This window comes from Notamacropus eugenii, chromosome 3 (assembly GCF_028372415.1).
Source record: "Notamacropus eugenii isolate mMacEug1 chromosome 3, mMacEug1.pri_v2, whole genome shotgun sequence".
NCBI classification, from domain to species: domain Eukaryota; kingdom Metazoa; phylum Chordata; class Mammalia; order Diprotodontia; family Macropodidae; genus Notamacropus; species Notamacropus eugenii.
The window spans coordinates 104,964,219-104,981,959 of record NC_092874.1 but is presented as its reverse complement, the minus strand read 5'-3'; the positions used below and the strand labels follow the sequence as shown (position 1 = coordinate 104,981,959).

The 17,741-nt window shown below is 38.8% G+C and overlaps 1 protein-coding gene across 3 annotated transcripts; it reads left to right on the top strand.

Annotated features, from left to right (window-relative positions):
* The first annotated feature begins 143 nt into the window (after window positions 1–143).
* TAS2R60 (taste 2 receptor member 60) lies at window positions 144–17,476 on the top strand. Of its 3 annotated transcripts, XR_011976807.1 has the most exons (4): window positions 144–224; window positions 4,696–4,906; window positions 13,534–13,612; window positions 14,916–17,476. XR_011976807.1 is itself a non-coding variant. In XM_072652486.1 (2 exons), exon 1 carries the CDS (start codon window positions 7,222–7,224, stop codon window positions 8,128–8,130), a length of 909 nt encoding a protein of 302 aa, XP_072508587.1. In that variant the 5' UTR covers window positions 6,124–7,221; the 3' UTR covers window positions 8,131–13,612; window positions 14,916–17,476. The 3 variants fall into 3 exon arrangements, 1 of the variants encoding a protein (XP_072508587.1); XR_011976806.1 differs by lacking the exon at window positions 144–224 and having other exon boundaries at window positions 4,407–4,906; XM_072652486.1 differs by lacking the exons at window positions 144–224; window positions 4,696–4,906 and having other exon boundaries at window positions 6,124–13,612.
* Window positions 17,477–17,741: the final 265 nt, after the last annotated feature.

Here is a 17,741-nt window from a genome sequence, read left to right as displayed (position 1 = left end):
TGTCCAGCTTGAGGCGGAGCGGGGGTGGGGAGGATGCCAATGCCCAGTTTGGGTCTTAGGGCCCCATGTGGCTGCACATTTAAGTATAGCTGGACTCATTGTTGGAGAGAGATTGGGAGGCGGCGGGGAGACCGGGGCGAAGTCGTGACTGAGGGCCTTGTCCCCAAGGTTCCCATACAGCTGCTTTTCCTTCCAAAGATCCCATCTGGGACACACACACCAGGGTAATGATCTGCTGCTCCCGCTGCTTTGTATTGTTAGTTTACTGCTTCGTATGTGTAAGCTTTGTCTTCCTAACAAGACTGTTAACTCTGCGAGGGCGGCGCTGATGTGTTAAGCTTGGTTTTTGACATTCCATAAGTATTTATTGACTCATAATCCCAGCCCAAGCAGGAGTAGAAGGGGCTAGAAGAGGGAGATAATCCAACTTCAGGACTACTGGTAATGTATGTGTGGGAGAGGGGGAGGGTGGGACTGTCGGGAGCGACAGAAAGGATTCAAAGCCAAGTGCATTAGGGTATATGAAAGAGAGAGAATTCAAATCCAGGACCAGACGGGGAGTGAGTTAAGTATATTCGAAATTTGTTGAACGACTTTTGTAACAGATAAAACATATATCCTTATCTTCTGACAGAGCAAATATTACATTCTAGATCCCTATCCCTCTTTCCATATTATACTCCTACCCCATTTCATCAATAGTTCTCCAGGACAAAGATTGGTCAGAGTTCTATTGTCCTTTATTGTTGATTTTTATTTACAATTCTGTAATAACACTAATATAGTAAAATAGATATTTATAGAGAACTTTAAGGTTTGCAAACAACAACGTTGTAAAGTACATGCTGCAATTATTATGACCATGACTATTTTACACATGAGGAAATTATGATTCAGAGAAGCAACTTATATAGCTAGCAATTGTCACAAGTGGGATGGGAAGCCAGTTTCTCTAGTCGTTACATACATATTGTTCTTCAGGTCCTATTCTCTAATCATTATATATACTCTTTTCTTGGTTCCGCTTATTTTGCTCTGTAATAGCTCATGCAGGTTTTCCCATATTTCTCTGAATTCCTTATATAAATTGTCCTAGCACTATAATATATCATCTATTACCCTTGTATACCACAATTTCTTCAGCCGTTCCCCGATCAGTGGGCACCTACTTTGTTTCCAGTTTTTCACTACCACAAAAAGTGTTGCTATATGAATACACACGAGGAATTTCAGTCTGTCTTTGAATTAACTCACTGTGGGCATATACTGAAAGGGGATTCTGGGAGTCTTGTTTACCTTGAATGGTGGGCTGAATGTCGTAAAATGAAATGTCATAATGATAAATGTAAAGGCATGCGTCTGGTGGGTTAAAAAAATCAGCTGCATGGGTACAGGAAGATGTGGCTGGCCTGTAGTTGGTGTGGGAAAAGACCCTGGAGAGTTTAGTAGACAGTAAGATCAATGAGTCAATAATGTGATATAACAGCCTCTTAAAAAGTTAGTTCAATCTTAGGGTATATTAATGTAAAAAATATGTTTTTCTATTATAGATGGGTAGACCAACCTCTTAAGCATAACTATGGATCTCACTGACTCAAGAGTCTTTGTAGTGTTCCAAGGTTCTATGCAATTACCATTTGTGCCATTTGTGAATAGGAACACTTGGAGAACTGTGACACCACTAGAAAATCTTACTCTTTGCTAGGAGCTAAGAGATTTTATGGCAAATATGACATGGTCCCTGATTCCAGGGAGCTTACAATATAGAAAGAAAGATTATATACAGGTACACAAATAGCTAGAACATAAAATGGGTCATGATAAGTAAAAAGTGCAATGAACATTTTGAAGGAGAGATCCTTTTTGATTGGCAGAGGGGGATCTGGGGAAGCTTCATACTAGGATGAGAACTGCATGTGGTATAGTGGAAAGAGCACTAGATTTGAAATTAAGAGAACCTGTTCAAATCTAGACCTACTAGCTATGTGATCACCAGCAAGGCAATCAATCTTTCTCTGCCTCAGTTTCCTTCTGTATAAAATGTGGGTAATAATGGTTGAGGGCAGCTAGGTGGCACAGATCACTGAGCCTAGAGTCAAGAATATTCATCTCTCTGAGTTCAAATCGAAACTCAGACACTTACTAACTGTGTGGCCTTGGGCAAGTCACTTACCCCTGTCTGCCTCAGTTTCCTCGTCTGTAAAATGTACTGGAGAAGGAAATGGCAAACCACTCCAATATCTTTGCCAACAAAACCTCAAATGCCATCACAAAGAGTCAGATAGAACTAAAACAACTGAATAACAACAGTGATAGTTGAACTACTTGCCTCAGTGCTAATGGGAGGAAAATAATTCCAAAATATTAAAACATCATGTGAACATGAGCTATTATTTGAACCCAGTCTTGAAGGATAGTTAGGATTTTAATGGGAAGTGAGAAAGTAGGAGGGCATCTCATGCTTAGGGATTTAGACTTAGATGCAAGAGCTTTGTGGCCAAAGAATAATTCAATTTGACTTGAGAATATAGTATATGATAGAGACTAGTGATTGCTAAGACCAGAGACACAGGTTGTACTAGATTTAGGGAGACTTGCATGCCAAGCTAAGGGTCTTGAATATTAGAAAACTAGGAAGCATTGAAAGATTTTGATCAGGGGAATGGCACGATCAAATTTGTAGTTATGTCATAGTGGAAAGAGCACTAAATTTGGAATCAAATAGTTTGAGTAAAAATCAGGGATCTTAATTTATATCTATGCAAGTCCTTTCACTGATGTGGGCTTATAGGTAAACCTGTATGTAAAATGAGAGAGTTGGATTGGATTATCTATCCAGATACTTAGATCTGTCTGATCCCTTCCAACTCTGGTTCTGTGATAAAATTATTCTTATCATCCTGAAAGACTGGCATGCCTCCAATTCATGCATCCTATTGTTCATGATTTTTAAAAACTTTTCCTTGAATTTTCCCCTAGGCCCATATTTACCACTCCCTGGGTAGTCTCGAATCTTCTGATTTCATCTGGTCTTCCTATCTCACCATTTTTTTCTTTCTGAAGGTCATGACTTTTGTTCACCCAATTTTCCCCAGTTGCAAAATGAAGGATACTACCAACTAATGTATGATGGCAAAGAACTTAAACATCAATATCTCATTACATTAAAACAGGGAAGATATTATCTTGGCCAAGATATCTACAATGTTTCCCTTTCATTATATTATACTGAATTTCCATCCGTAGAGACTATTACATTTCATCAGTTCATATTTTAGAACTCCTGGACACCATGGTGCCAGGTGGGGCAAATAGGCACACCTGGTTGAAATAGAGGGGTGCTCCATGCCATGCCTAACAATTACCTAGATGTGTGCCTCACGGTGGTGGAGTTCTCTTATGAAAAAGCTCTGGTATATCTGATTGGGGAACTCCTTTTTCTTTGATCGTCTTTAAGACACTATCCATGTTTTAGCTCAGTGACCTTAGAAAATGTTGATTCAGACACCTAGTAGTATGTCCACAGTGTTATACAGATTTACTATCTACCTTCATGTTCAACTGAACTTGCATGTTGCCACAGTCAAATCAAACCTACAATTTCTTTCATCTCCCCTAAGCCAACACTAGACAATCCCTCCATTACTATTAATACCAGGGCAACCAGAAAAATGGTGTCAGTGTAGTTCATGTAACCAGTGGGAGGTTCATGAGACCTTAGAAAAGTACTGGGAAACAGCTGTTGTACTTTTTCATTCACTTCACTAATAGTGGACAGACATGTCCCAGCAACCTTTCCTAGAGGTCGTAAAAGGTTATTTTATTTTTAATTTTTTAAATTGTTATTGACATTTGTCGTTCAGTAATTTTTCAGTCATGTCTGAGTCTTCATTATCCCATTTGGGGTTTTGTTGGCAAAGATACTGGAGTGGTTTGCCATTTCCTTCTCCAGCTCATTTTATAGATGTAGAAACTGAGGCAAACAGGGTTAAGTGACTTGTCCAAGGTCACACAACTAGTAAGTGTCTAAAACTGGAGTTTAATTCAGAAAGATTTGTCTTCCTGATTCCAGGCCCAATACTCTCTCTGCCATGCCACCTAGCTGCCCCAAAATATGTTAGTGACATATTTTTAAAAACCAGCAGTACATATCCCTTTGTCTCTCGTACCCATTAAGCCATACCTGGTAACAAATATTTTCTTTTAAAAAAAGAGGGGGAAAAAAAGCAGTTCAGCAAAACTAACCAAAACATCAGTGGAGTCTGATAGCATATATGAAGTTCCACATTCATTGCCCACCACCTACACAAGGACAATGGAGAGGTGTGCTTTTCTCATCTCTTTTTGGTCGTTATAATTACATAATGTTTAGTTGGTTTTAATTGTTCCAATTTCATTTATATTGGAAGTTGAATTGGTCTATATGGTCCATTCTAGGGAACATGTGGTTGGAACTCTCCTGGAAACTTCCAGGGACTGCAGAGACATGGTGACTCAATGGTGCAGCCTTTTGGGATGACATTTTCTGACAACTTCAAGCCATGTGATAGCCCAGTACTGGAAGGACAACAGAAAACCCTCAGTAGCCCCTTTGTCCTCTCTCAGTTTCAATGGTGGCTGGGAGGTGGGATGATTCTGTGTCATTTAAAAGAAGATAGAACTTCTGATTGGTTCTCTCTTCCTTCACTGTTTCAGGTTCTGTAATGTAACTCCAAGACTTCCAGTGAGGGATGAGGAATAGGCTAGCCCTTTCCCACCCTAGTATCATGGCAGCTACCCTCATTTGTCAGCTAGAGAAGGAGTGGCTCCACTTGGGGAACTTGAGGCTGGACTCGTGGCTGCTCATTACGCTTTGTTTCCTTTCTTGAAATGGTGCCTGAGCATCAAAATTGAGATGGATATGAAGGTGAGCTATGGGTTACAGACAAGTTTGTTCAGTTCTAGTTGACCGACAGGAAGGTGAGTTTCTTCACTAGAACGTCAACAGAATTACTGAGCGTGATTTGGGTAATATGTAGAACAGAGACAAAATGTAGCTATGTCAATTCAATAGTCTCACATACTCCTTGATGTTCTTATGAGGCTTAATCATCAGCATCCTGGAGAGATCATAACAAAAGTTACTGAATTCTATTTTAAGTGATTCTGTTAATGTGTGCTGTTGAGTCTTTTGTGTTTTAGCATTTCTTTTGCATGTAGGAAAAAATACCTGTCTGGCACCTGATTTATATTTTACATTATTTTTCTACTCTCCTTTTTGGGGTGAGAGAGTCCTTAGATGTGAGCTAAAACCTGTCTTTTAAATAAATTGTCTGTAGGACCCAAAGGGAGTTTAGTCCTACTTTCATTAATTGTTAGACTCCTGCCATATTGAACCCAGTCTAACTGTGTATTTGGGTCCAGGGCTGAGAGTCTCATCATGTTACTGGATAAGGGAGCAATCATATTAGGTGTGATTGTGATCATTGTGTATAGTGTTTTCTTGATTCTGCTTCTAGTTTATAATAATTCATGGGAAAACATTTTAGTTAAATATGTGAATATATATTTGTATATAAATATGTAAATATATAAGGATTAAACTGAAAGCCATGGTCAAGTGGTGAAGTTACCAACGAAGTGTTGGAGATATCCAGGCACTTTCCTCTCAATTGAGTTTCACTTTTGATCTGACTCTGGACCAGAATTAGAGTGCTTCCCTTACTTTTCTTAGTTCTTTTCTCATTTTAGCGCTGGTATCCTCTCTCTTTTGCTCTTTTTTTTTGACTTGGGAACTTAGCCTTTAACTCCTATGGTGCTCTTCTTGCCTGTTTATATGCTTTATACCAGATCTTGATGTCTGGAGAATCTGCTCTTGGCTCTTGTGCTGAGTGCAGTTTCTTTTAGGAATAGAAAGTGGAGCTCTGGCTACATGTTTTGGAGAAGAGTTGCTATAGAAAAAGCTCTCCATGATTCCAAATGCCTCCTGTTGCTTTAAAAACTGCACAAATATGAGTTTTTCCATCACAAATATTTCTGGAGTTCCATAAGGGCATGGATGACAAATTGCCAGTAGATAATGGAAGATTGTAGTTTTACCTAAATTGGGTTGTCACTTTTCAAATGACAGCTGGTCATCTCCATTTGGATCCCGTGTGTTACAAATACATAATCTTTGCATTCACTGGGTTTCCAGTAGAATGAATATTTTCTGGAAAATCCACAATGTTCTAGAGATACTCTTGCCACTTTCCATGTCTGTGAGTGGGCATGGTGTGGGACACTTCTGTTATTCATACATATTAAATATGTGTTGATTGAATGAACGGATGAGGACAGATCTGCTAACTCAACTACTCTTTGCCCAACAACATTCCAGGAGAACTTTTCACTATTAGCTCTACAGATGGCACCAAGAGAACACTGAAGAACAGAATGCATAACATCATGCATAATATCCCTTGCTCAATTACTTTGTTCCCTAGTCAACTGCAAGTCATGTCATCATCCTGATATCAGAGTCCTCTTCAAGAATGAAGGACAAACACAATTTTGCTCCTTTCAAAGATGCAGAGATCATTTCGGGTAGAAGATAGTAAGAGGCTATGTTTTTAGAAAATTTTATCTTCCTTTCTTATTAGACTATCCAAAGGAACTAGATTCTGGTTCATCCTTGGTTCATCTAGTTCTTATGCTAGAAGGAGAAATGTGAGCAATCCAAAGGAACAGGTTAAAGAGGTAGGAGAATTGATAATTGTAGGAGATGGAGTTGAATGTAAGACCTTGGAAGATATTGACAGGAGTTGACCAGGTGTGAGGCCCATGGGAGATGGGAATATAGTGTTACAATAAAGGAGCCGTATAGTTTTCCAGTGTACATTGCACCCAGTGGCCTAATGCCATGTATCTTCTGATGTTGACTGACTGGGATGACAGAGGAATGGTAAGCAAATCACAGGCATTCATTTACTGGGGACTTTGGTAACTGAATCTTGGGAAGATTTGCATCCATTCTGAGGTGAAGGGACCTCTCCCTTTCTCTCATCAGATTATCTGCATCCTCTTCTCTGGCCCAACCTGAGCATTTGAGAAGAAAGGTAGCTGAAAGTACATTACAAATTAACAAGAGATTCTCCAGAAGAGTTCAAAAGTAGCAACCTTCGAAGACTTGCCTCCTGCTCTAAAACAACCAAGCTATCAACAATAGAAACGCTTCCAGGAGACAGAGTGCCTGAAAAGGATATGGTTGGAATAATTGCCTTTTTTTACTTCTTGTGTCTGGTACTGATTGTGGAGAATGGCTATATCCTTGTGGTGCTGGCCAAGAAATGGGTACGGTGTGGTACACTTCCCCCAAGTGATAAGATCTTGACCTTCTTGAGTGCATCTCGTTTCTTCCTGCAGTGGGTGATATGTGGAAGAAACCTGTATATCTTGCTCTATCCAATGGCCTTCCCATACAACCCTCTATATCAGTACATTTACTTCCAGTGGGATTTTTTTAACTCTGTTTCCATATGGTCCTCTGCTTTGCTCAGTGTCTTCTACTGTGTGAAAATTACAACCTTCACCTACCCTATCTTTCTCTGGCTGAAATGGAGGATCTCCAGGTATATGACCTGGTTATTGCTCGGCTCCCTTGGCCTCAGCTTTGCTATTGCCTGCCTGTTTTTCATAGGCAACTATTATATCTATTATGTCTGCTCGATGAGGAATCTGGTATTTGAGAATTACACTAGGAAAATTTTGAGAAGAAAATTGGAAATATACTACTTTTTTCCTCTGAAAATAATTACTTATTTAATTCCAGCCATCGTCTTCTTTACCTGTATGTTTTTGCTTATTGCTTCCCTGGAAAGACACAGACAGAAAATGCTGCATAGTGATTCTGGCCTCTCAGACTTCCAGACCCAGGTTCACACCAGAGCTCTCAAGACACTCATCTCCTTCTTCATCCTATTTACCTCCTATTTTTTAGCAGTAATGGTCAATAATGCAAATATCTTCCCCTCTTTGAAGTCATGGTACTGGGGATGGCAGATTTTGATTTACCTGTGCACAGCAATCCACTCCACAATTCTGATCCTGAATAACCCCCGACTAAGAGATGTGCTGAAGAGGAAGAGCTGCGTGAGAGATGGGATTTTCTAAGTCCCATTGGATAAAAGTCCACAGGGAGACCCTGGAGCTACAGATACAGAAGACAAGTTCCCTTTGCTCATTTCCTTAATTATCCTTACTTTACCATTGTTCCAATGAGATATCATTCTAATTCCAATGGAAAGAAGGGAATAAGGATGTCCCCATAATGCCAAGAGATATAGACTTAGAAGGAAAAGGGACCACATGGCTATACTCTGGCAATATCTATTTTGTGATACTTGAATTTTCCAATCAAAGAATCTTTGAATTGCATTTTCCTTTTTGCCCTGTCTTTCTGTAATAATAATCATTATTCTGGGAACTGGTCATGTGGATGCTCATCCACCCACTCATTTCATCTGTTGAATCATCCTGGAGAAGACATTCAGTGAAATGGTATCCAGTTTCCCTTGGTCAGCCTCAAATTGGGATATGCTTTCCTTCCTATGTGAAAGTGTTTCTCTGCCTGTTATCTGTTAATGCAATGTACACCTTGTTCCTCTGGAATGTCTTCATCAGAAGCAATAAGGTATAAAAGAAAAGGGTGGAAAATGTGGAGTTGCGGACCTGAAATTTGAATCTCGGCACTTCCACTTATTACCTATGTGACCTTGAGCAAGTCATCACTTTTCTAAGCCTCACTTCCTTCATCTTGAAAATGAGGGTGTTGGATTAGATGATTTTGAAGGTCTTTCCAGCTCTGAACATGTGAGCCAATAGGAGAAGGCACTGTTTCTCAGTTGCTGATGGATACTGATGCAACAGCATCAGTATCATCTTTGTAACTTGTACCTGGACCCTATTCAAATACGCAAGGGTGTGATTATCTAACCTAAAAAACCTTACTCTTCTACATTTTAGCTAACTACCTTCTTCTTCTTATAGTCTTTTCAACATTGAACCCATTTCTAGCATTTCAACTCTCTTTGGTTCATGTACAAAATATGACTTAATAATTAATGAGTTAATAATTAATGATCAGGTAAATGAAGGGGGGATTCCTTTAATAATTATAAGAGCTAACATTTATATAGAGCTCCAGGGTTTGCAAAGCACTTTACGTATGTCAGTCTATTTGATCCTCATAATAGTCCTGTGAGCTAGATGCTATTACTATCCCCATTTTTTCAGTCGTGTTTGATTTTTAGTGACCCCATTTGGGGTTTTGTTGTCAAAGATACTGAAGTAGTTTGCCATTTCTTTCTTTAGCTCATTTTACAGATGAGGAAACTGAGGCAAACAGGGTTAACTGACTTGCCCAGGGTAACACAGATAGTAAGTAAGTGTCCAAGGTCAGATTTTTAACTCAAGAATCTGAGTCTTCCTGACTGCAGATCTGGCACTCTATCCACTGTTCTATGTCTTTACAGATAAGGAAACTGAGACTGAGAGAGGTTAAGTAACTTGCTCAGGGTAACACACTTAGTAAAGTGCCAGAATCAGGATTCATACTCAGGACTTCTTGATTCCAGGTCCAGCACTATATTCCTTTTGTACATTCCTTTTGTGTGAGAAAGGTTTCTAGGCACCAGGAGCTAGCCTCTGGACTCTTCCAGCCTTGGTACATGTCACCTGCAAGAACTCTTTGTGTGGTCATGTGATCAGCTGACTCCCCTATGTCATTGATTCAACCTGCATTCCAGTTTTACTACTTGTAAGCCTTCATCTCAGTCTTGCCATTCACTCCCTTAGCACTTGACTAGAAGACATTCATCTAACAGCATCAGAAATATCTGCAGTCTATGTAGAACAGAGAAGAATCAAAGTTTTTAAAGACCGGGTCTAGTGGCTTTCAGAAATATGTGCAAACATTTCTTAGGTAACCCATGGTGGTGGTTGAGGCCTCTCTGCTTCTTATGTTGTGAGTGATTTGTAGTACACTGAGGTAGTTTGGCAAGGTAGGATGTAGCTCTTTGAGAATGATATGTTACTTTCTTCTTAGAAGGCTTGGAAAGACAGCTGAGTTGGGTTCAAAGATAGATCACTCTGAGTTAAAAGGACAGAATCTATGACAGGCACATTGTCCATAGCATGGAAGAAATAAATATCATTGAAGGGAAACTACAAAGAATTATGATGTGTTTTTCTGTGGGATTATTACAAAGATTGAGGCAGCTAGGTGGCTCAGGGGAAAGAGTACTGGACCTGGAATCAGAAAGACCTGAGTTCAAATCCAGTCTCAGACACTTACTAGCTGTGTGACTCTGGTCTAGTCACTTAACCTCTGTTTCCTTCCATCTAGTAGAGAAGGAAATAGTAAACCACTCTAGCATGTTTACCAAGAAAACCCCATAGAAAGTATGGTCCATGGATTCACAAAGAGTTGGCCACGGCTGAATCAAGTGAACAACGGCAACAAATTACAAAGGTGCTACTCTTGGGTGAGACTCTGGATGAATGTAAACCCCAGAGAAGATGGCACTATGCCAAGCTTACACAAGGACCCTGACTGCTGGGTGCATCTCTGGATATGTCTGGAAAGAAGTTGTTATCAAAGAAGATGAGCCCTAAAATGAAAAAAAAAATCCTTATCACTTTCTATGGGAAAGATCAGTAGTCATTTCTGTGACCGTCAGAGAAATTCTCCTGGTGCCATATCTATCTGTGCCAGCTACATGGCACAGTGTGTAGAATACCGAGCAAGGAGTCAGGAAGACCTGAATTCAAAGGTGGCATTTGATATTTCCTAGCTAGATGACCCTGGGCAAGTCACCTAATCTTTGCTTCAGTTTCCTTATCTGTAAAAAGGGGAAAATTACAGCATCTCCTTCCCAGGGTTGTCATGAGGATAAATGAGATCATTATTGTAAAGTGCTTAGCACAGTACCAGGCACATAATAATTGCTACATAAATACTAGGGATTACTCCCCGCACCAATGTAAGGGTACCCTGTATGGAGGGAAGATCCTGCGGAAGAGTGGTACAGAATGTATTGTGAATTGAAATATTGAGGAAAGCTTCCCTGGTAGGATAAGACTGTTCACTTGTAGATTTCACGTGGTAATGGGAAACATTCATTTTGGTATATCTAGATCTTGGATTACTTTAAGTTACTTAAGGCAGAATACTTAGTGTTTATTGTTTTTGCTACAGTATGTCCACAATAGTTGTACTTGTAAATTAGAAGCTGATACTAACCTTTTGGAATCTCTGGCCCCCAGAGATTTTGCCCAGATTTTTGGATTCAGTCTTCAGGAAAGATGATTTTGATACCTGGGCACTTTATGTTTTGCAATTAATTTTCTTTTACATCACTGCACTCTCTGACTCCCATAGAACTTTCTCTTGTAACAAAAACAAATAGTTTATTAACAAAAAACCACCAACCATGTCTGATAGTGCATGCAGGATTCTGTATCCATGATTCACCCCATTTCTATGAAGAAGAGGGATGAAGCAGTTTCATTGAGTCCTCTGGAATCAAGATTGATCATTACATAATTGAATTTTGATGTCTTTTAGTTGTATTTTCCTCTATGTTATTGTTTCTATCATGAATATTGTTCTCTTGTTTCTGCTTTGTTTGTTGCGTATGAGTTCTTTAGACCAGGCTCTGATGAATAGGTGACCTCCTCATTAAGGCCAATCCCTCCATATGTACCCTTAATTCCACAACCTCCCATGTTCTGCAACAGATTGCCATCCACTATCATTCCTTCCCTGCCTCTAATCTTCTATTAGTTCTTACCTGTTGTTTGTAAATATATCCAAATCTCTCTCATCCTTAAAAAAATTCTCACTACACCCTACAATTCTTACTAGCTTTTGTCTTATGTCTCTCCTTCCAATTTGAAACTCATTGCCTCCATTTCCTATCTAATTCTCTTCTAAACCTTCTGCAATCTGGCTTCTAATTTCACCTCACAGCTAAAACCCACTCTCCAAAGTTAGTGGTGATCTTTTAATTGACATGTTTTAAAGGCTTTTAACTCCATCTCCTTGATCTCTCTATAGCATCTGGCACTGTTGGCCACACTCTACTTTTGGACATTCTTTCTTCTTTGGGTTTTCATAACACTGCTCTCTTGGTTCTCCTGTGAATCCGATGACATCTTTTCAGTTTGCTTGATTATCATTCAAAGGTACATCCTCTAACTTTGGATGTATCCTAAGGCTCTGTCTTGCACTTTTCTCTTTTTTGTCTCTCTGCTCTTACATTTAATGACCTCATCAGCTCCCATGGGTTTAAGAGTCATCTCTATGTAAATGATTCTTATAACTATGAATGTACCCTTAAGTAGGCTATCAACTTTCAATCCCACATGAACTGCCTATTGGATATTTCAAATTGGATCTTCAGTAGGCATCTCAATTTAACATTAAAAAACAAAACATTTTGTTATATTATGCCCCAAACCCACCCCTTTCCTGAACTTTCTTATTTCTGTCTAGGGTATCGGAATCAATCAGGTTAACAAACAGCAGTCATTAGTCACTCTTCATTCTTACCCCAGAGATACAATAATTTGCCAATTCTTGTGCTCCCCGACATCTCTTACTTCCTTCCCTTTCTCTCCATGAACACATTCATGATCTGAAGCCTTGATCTGAGTTGGGTACCTCATTACCTTTCACTTAGCTAATTATATATATATATGTATGTATCCAATAGTAGTAACTCTAGGTCAAAGTACATTAAGTGTTTAGTAACTTTCTCACATAATTCCACATTGTTTTTTCAAAGTGATTGTACCAATTCATAGATCCAATAACAGTATATTAATGTGTCTGTCTTCCCATAGAAATGCCTATGTTAATGATTTCCATCTTTTGGAAATTTAACAACCAAGTAGGTTTGAAATAAAACCTTAAAATTGTTTTAATATATAATTCTTTTATTATTGGTGATTTGGAGCATTTAAAATTATGGTTATTATTTGCATATTTTCTTTTGAAAGTTGTTCATAGCAGAACCAGGAGAACATTGTACATAATAATATCAGCATTGTTCTATGATCAGCTATGAATGACTTAACTCTTCTCAGCACCACAAGGATTTAAGACATTTTCAAAAGAATTATGGAAAATGCTACCCTCATCCAGAGAAAGAACTGATGGAGTCTGAATGCAGATCAAAGCATGCTATTTTTCCCTTCATTTTTTTCATGTTTTTTTTTTCCTTTTGGAAGCTAGGTTTGTTTGTTTGGTTTTTTTTTTTGCAAACCGTTTCTTCTTCCACAACATGACTAATATGGAAATGTTTTTTTGCATGATTACATATATATAACCTCTATCCAATTGCTTGCCATCATAGGGAAGGGGGAGGAAAGGGAGGGAGAAAGAAAATTTAGGACTCAAAATTTTATTAAAAAATCAGTTAAAAATTATCTTTACATGCAATTTGAAAAAATAAAAAACTTAAAAAAAAAAAGTTGTTCATATCCTTTTGGTAATGTATTTTTTTTTTGTAGAGCTTGGAGATTCCACGACTTACTGATTCCTACTCCATCCTTCACCCACCCACAAAAGCTACCAAGTTCAAAGTGTATTGTGAGTCTGCATCCACTCAAAACTATACCTTAATATATCCTACCAATGCGTTTAATTTGAATGAGCACATCAGGGAATACAATTAGTTAAAAGCAAGAATAATTAAAATAGCATTGTAATAGCAATAGAACATTTCGCCACATGATCCTGGAGTGTACACTCCCACAAATGTACATAGTATCAGCAAGAAGAATGAAGAGAATTATACAAGCAGGGAAGATATACTCCTAAACAGCATATAACTGATTACCCTTATCCACTGATATCAAGAAGATGCTTAAAGTCAGGGCAGCGGGCAAACAAACATTGCCCTATGATCAATGGCCAAACCCTAGTTATGCTCATATATGCATCTGCACAGCTATATCTAGACCTGAGATAACCTTTGTAACCTCCCTACTGGGACTTCCTTTTAGGTCTGGATCCTTATATTTGTAATAGAGCTCCACTCTTGTTTGTATACTTAGATTCCCTGTTAACGTAATTTTCCCCCTGCCTGTTCTGGAACTTGGCACCAATCTCTGAGTATATATTTACACTGTGCTTCTGCTTGTTGTCTTTTCCCTAGTCTTTGTCTCTGTATTGATTAAGCAGAGTCTATATCTTGACTGTAATATCTAGTTGTCTGGACATCCCAGGGTTTTAAATTGGTCTTTATCCTCTCCCTTCCTGGTATCCTTGCCTTTCCTTTTGTCTATGGTAATGATCACCTGCTTGTGACTTCTTGAGGGACCTCCATACTCTCTGTCATGCCCCATTGGCCTTGTTCAAGTCTTTGTCTTGGCCCCTCTTGGAGTGTATTGTGTCACAGTCAACTGTGACACATATCAAGATCCAACATTAAATAAATCTTTAAAGCTTGTTTATCACCTCCATGATTTATACCTCATGTGGGGATTCTACTGTTGACATCCTCAAACCTGGCCCTCTCCTTGCTTGCTGGAAGAAGCCAGGGGAAAGGAAGAATGACCATAACTATAGTTTCTACATATGTAGAGTTTTAATATTTTCAAAGTGGTTTTTATCTCAAAATAGGATCAGTTTTCTGAGCCTGAGTCCACTGGTTTCTTCCATCATACTACAGTATGATACCAATAATCATACTTACTCAAGTCTTATATCCAAATATAATGGGAGTTATACCTGTTGTCTCCAATATTTAGAGGATCTGTTATTTCATCAGTGTGCATACTCCCTCCACTGTTGCAGATTTCAACTTCTCTTTGTCTTATTAGATGATCTTCATGAGCTGCTGTATAATACATATATGTATTTTAAATCATGTTGTTCTTTTGGCTGCCAGGCTCCAGTGATGAACTTCTGTAACTAGGCTGATCTTTGGATATCAGACGGATAATCTTTTCTTTGACCCAGCTTGAATGACCTGTCAGGGTCCAGTAAGCCCTTTGCTGACCTAGCCTGAGAATCCAGGATCATCTCTAAACCATGAGGAAGCACACAAGCAGATCTTTAATGGAGTATCCCATTATCATACTGTATAAAAGTGCATAGAACTCTAAATAAAGGAGTAGAGATGTTGATGGATATAAATGTCTAGAGGACCCTCTTCTCTTCCAGGCAATTCTGCTGGACTCTGTGTGGTGACTTCAGGGTATAGTAGAATTGGCCATGAAGATACAGGGCTTTGATCCAAGATCCTTTTCATCCTGGAAAAAAATGAATGCAAATCTCCCTTGGGCTCAAGTCACTGCTGTCCCCTTTGCATCTTTTTGATTTACATTGCATTTGACTAAATTTTTATCGAAGCTGAGTCAAAATGTTTCTGCCTGTAGACTGAATCCATCCATCTCTTTCTATCATGTTTGCAGATTCTGGGTTTTTTTTTTTCATTTTTACAATTTAATACTCCTCCCCAATGTCTTCCATATACCTCTGATCCCTTCAGTGTGGTTATTTATCCTTCTTGCCTTTAACTATGACCATAGAATTTACATTCATAAATTATTTTAGGGTTTTTGAAACTAATTTTTAAATAATCTGGTGATAGTTATCCCAAGTATGAAATAGTATGTAACGGTAGTCCAGCATAAAAAAATAGATAGGTACTCCCCCCCAACACACACACACACACACATACACACACACACACACACACACACACACACACAGATAGTAGAGACACCACAATAAAATCACTAGCCCAAGAATGGATCTATACTTAAATAGTAGCTATTTTACCATTGCTTAGGACTCACTAAGAAAGCTCCATAAGCTGTGGGACTAATGTTTTCACAGTAGATGTGCCTTATTTAGGTAGCTAAGTTCATCAGTCCATGGCTTATTTGACCAACTGAATCTTTCAGGAACATCCAAATGTCTGCCTAGAATGTCAGCCTTTCTTTCTACTTATCCCAAAGTAGATCAAAGACCAGCGTTCTAGACTGGGATGGGTAATCTGAGATCCCTGCTGAAAGAACAGCACAGAGGGAGAGGCCCTAATTCTACACTCTATTCTAAAGGAAGACACAGTTAGTTAGGTCAGTATCCCCTAAAACAAAGGACCCTTGGAGATAAGTGCACAGAGTCTCTCTGGAGAGCGTGAATGAAAACACTGCTTCCGAATTGGATACTGTGCATGAGAAGACAGTGATTCAATGGTAGGTACTCTGAAGAGGAATCAGGAGGGGGGGACTGTGTTAAGGGATCATGAAATGCATTTAATGTAGTAAAGTTGTTCCCAATGGGGGTAAATAAAGGTGGAAATCCAGTCCCAAGATCTATGGACCTGAATCCCTGGAATGGAGTATTCTGTAGGAATCCAGGTGGCATAAACCAAGAGGGACAGCTGCCTAATCTTTGAAGGGCAACACTGCTGTTAGGCAAGTATTAGAATGTGTTAACAGTATAGAACCAAAGGCTTCTTCTTCAGGGTGGCCAGGTTTCAGTGAAGCTTATTCGACAACGCTGGCTTGTTTATAGTATATTTAAAATTTCAGGTTGGTTTCCACTTGTCACTCAATACCCTTGACTCCTCCTATTGTCATCAGGTGTGTACTCTGGGAATGCAGTTTCATCTTAATAAGTCTTTGAGCCAGACAAAATGAGGGATGCAGGGTAATAATTTTTTTTAATCCCATATTGAATACTCAAGCCAAATACAGGGAAACTTTTTAAAAAGAAGGGTTTGGAGAACAAGATTAACACTTACCTGGTAAAGTATGTTGTGTCCAGCTTTTCCAGTATGTGATTGTTATGTTTTGGGGGTGGTCCAAAAGGCATCATGGTAAAACTGAAAAAAAACAAACCAATGGATTTCGAGTCAATAAACTTAGGTTATGAGTTGGGCTAAATGACTCCAAGATCCTTTCCAACTCAGATATTCTGTGATTCTTGCTCTGCCACTAATTGTGTGACCTCAGGAGAGTTATTGAGTCTTATTTAGTCTCAGTTTCTTAACCTGTAAAATATGAATAATAATGCTTGGAATACTTACAAGGGTTTGATGAGGCTAAAATGAGAATGTAGGTAAAAATAATTTTTAACCTCTAAAATGTGACATATATTGAGCTATTATTGTCCCCATTGTATCAGAAACTGTATGTTATACTACAATGTATGCGATAACTTAATTAGCTCTTTTTTTTGTTTGTTTTATCTGGACTACCATTCCCCCTGCATTGGCACAGATAATGAAAAGGTAACTTCAGGATGAAGTATCAAACTAACCAGCCAGTTTTTTAATGCTTGTTTCAGACGCACTGCTTTGATAAGAATCACAGGACATTTTAAGAATCTTTCACTGATCCAGCACATTGCCCTTATACAAGTAGAATCTGAGACTTCCAGAATCTGAAACTTCTCTAAAGATAACCACCAGTTTTCTATATAGACACTCACAAGGCTTCAAACACAGAAGAGGTTTAATTTACATATTAGAGGACACATGCATATTTATACACACCTACATGTATACATGTGTACACACAGGTATATGTATGCATGCCTGTTTATACCTCTATATAGTGTGTGCACATGTGTGTGTATTAGATACATGTACACGCACACACACACACACACACACACACACACACACACACACACCTAGGCACCTACATGGTGCAGTGGTTAGAGTGCTGGGCTCAGTTTCATGAGTTCAAATCTGGCCTTG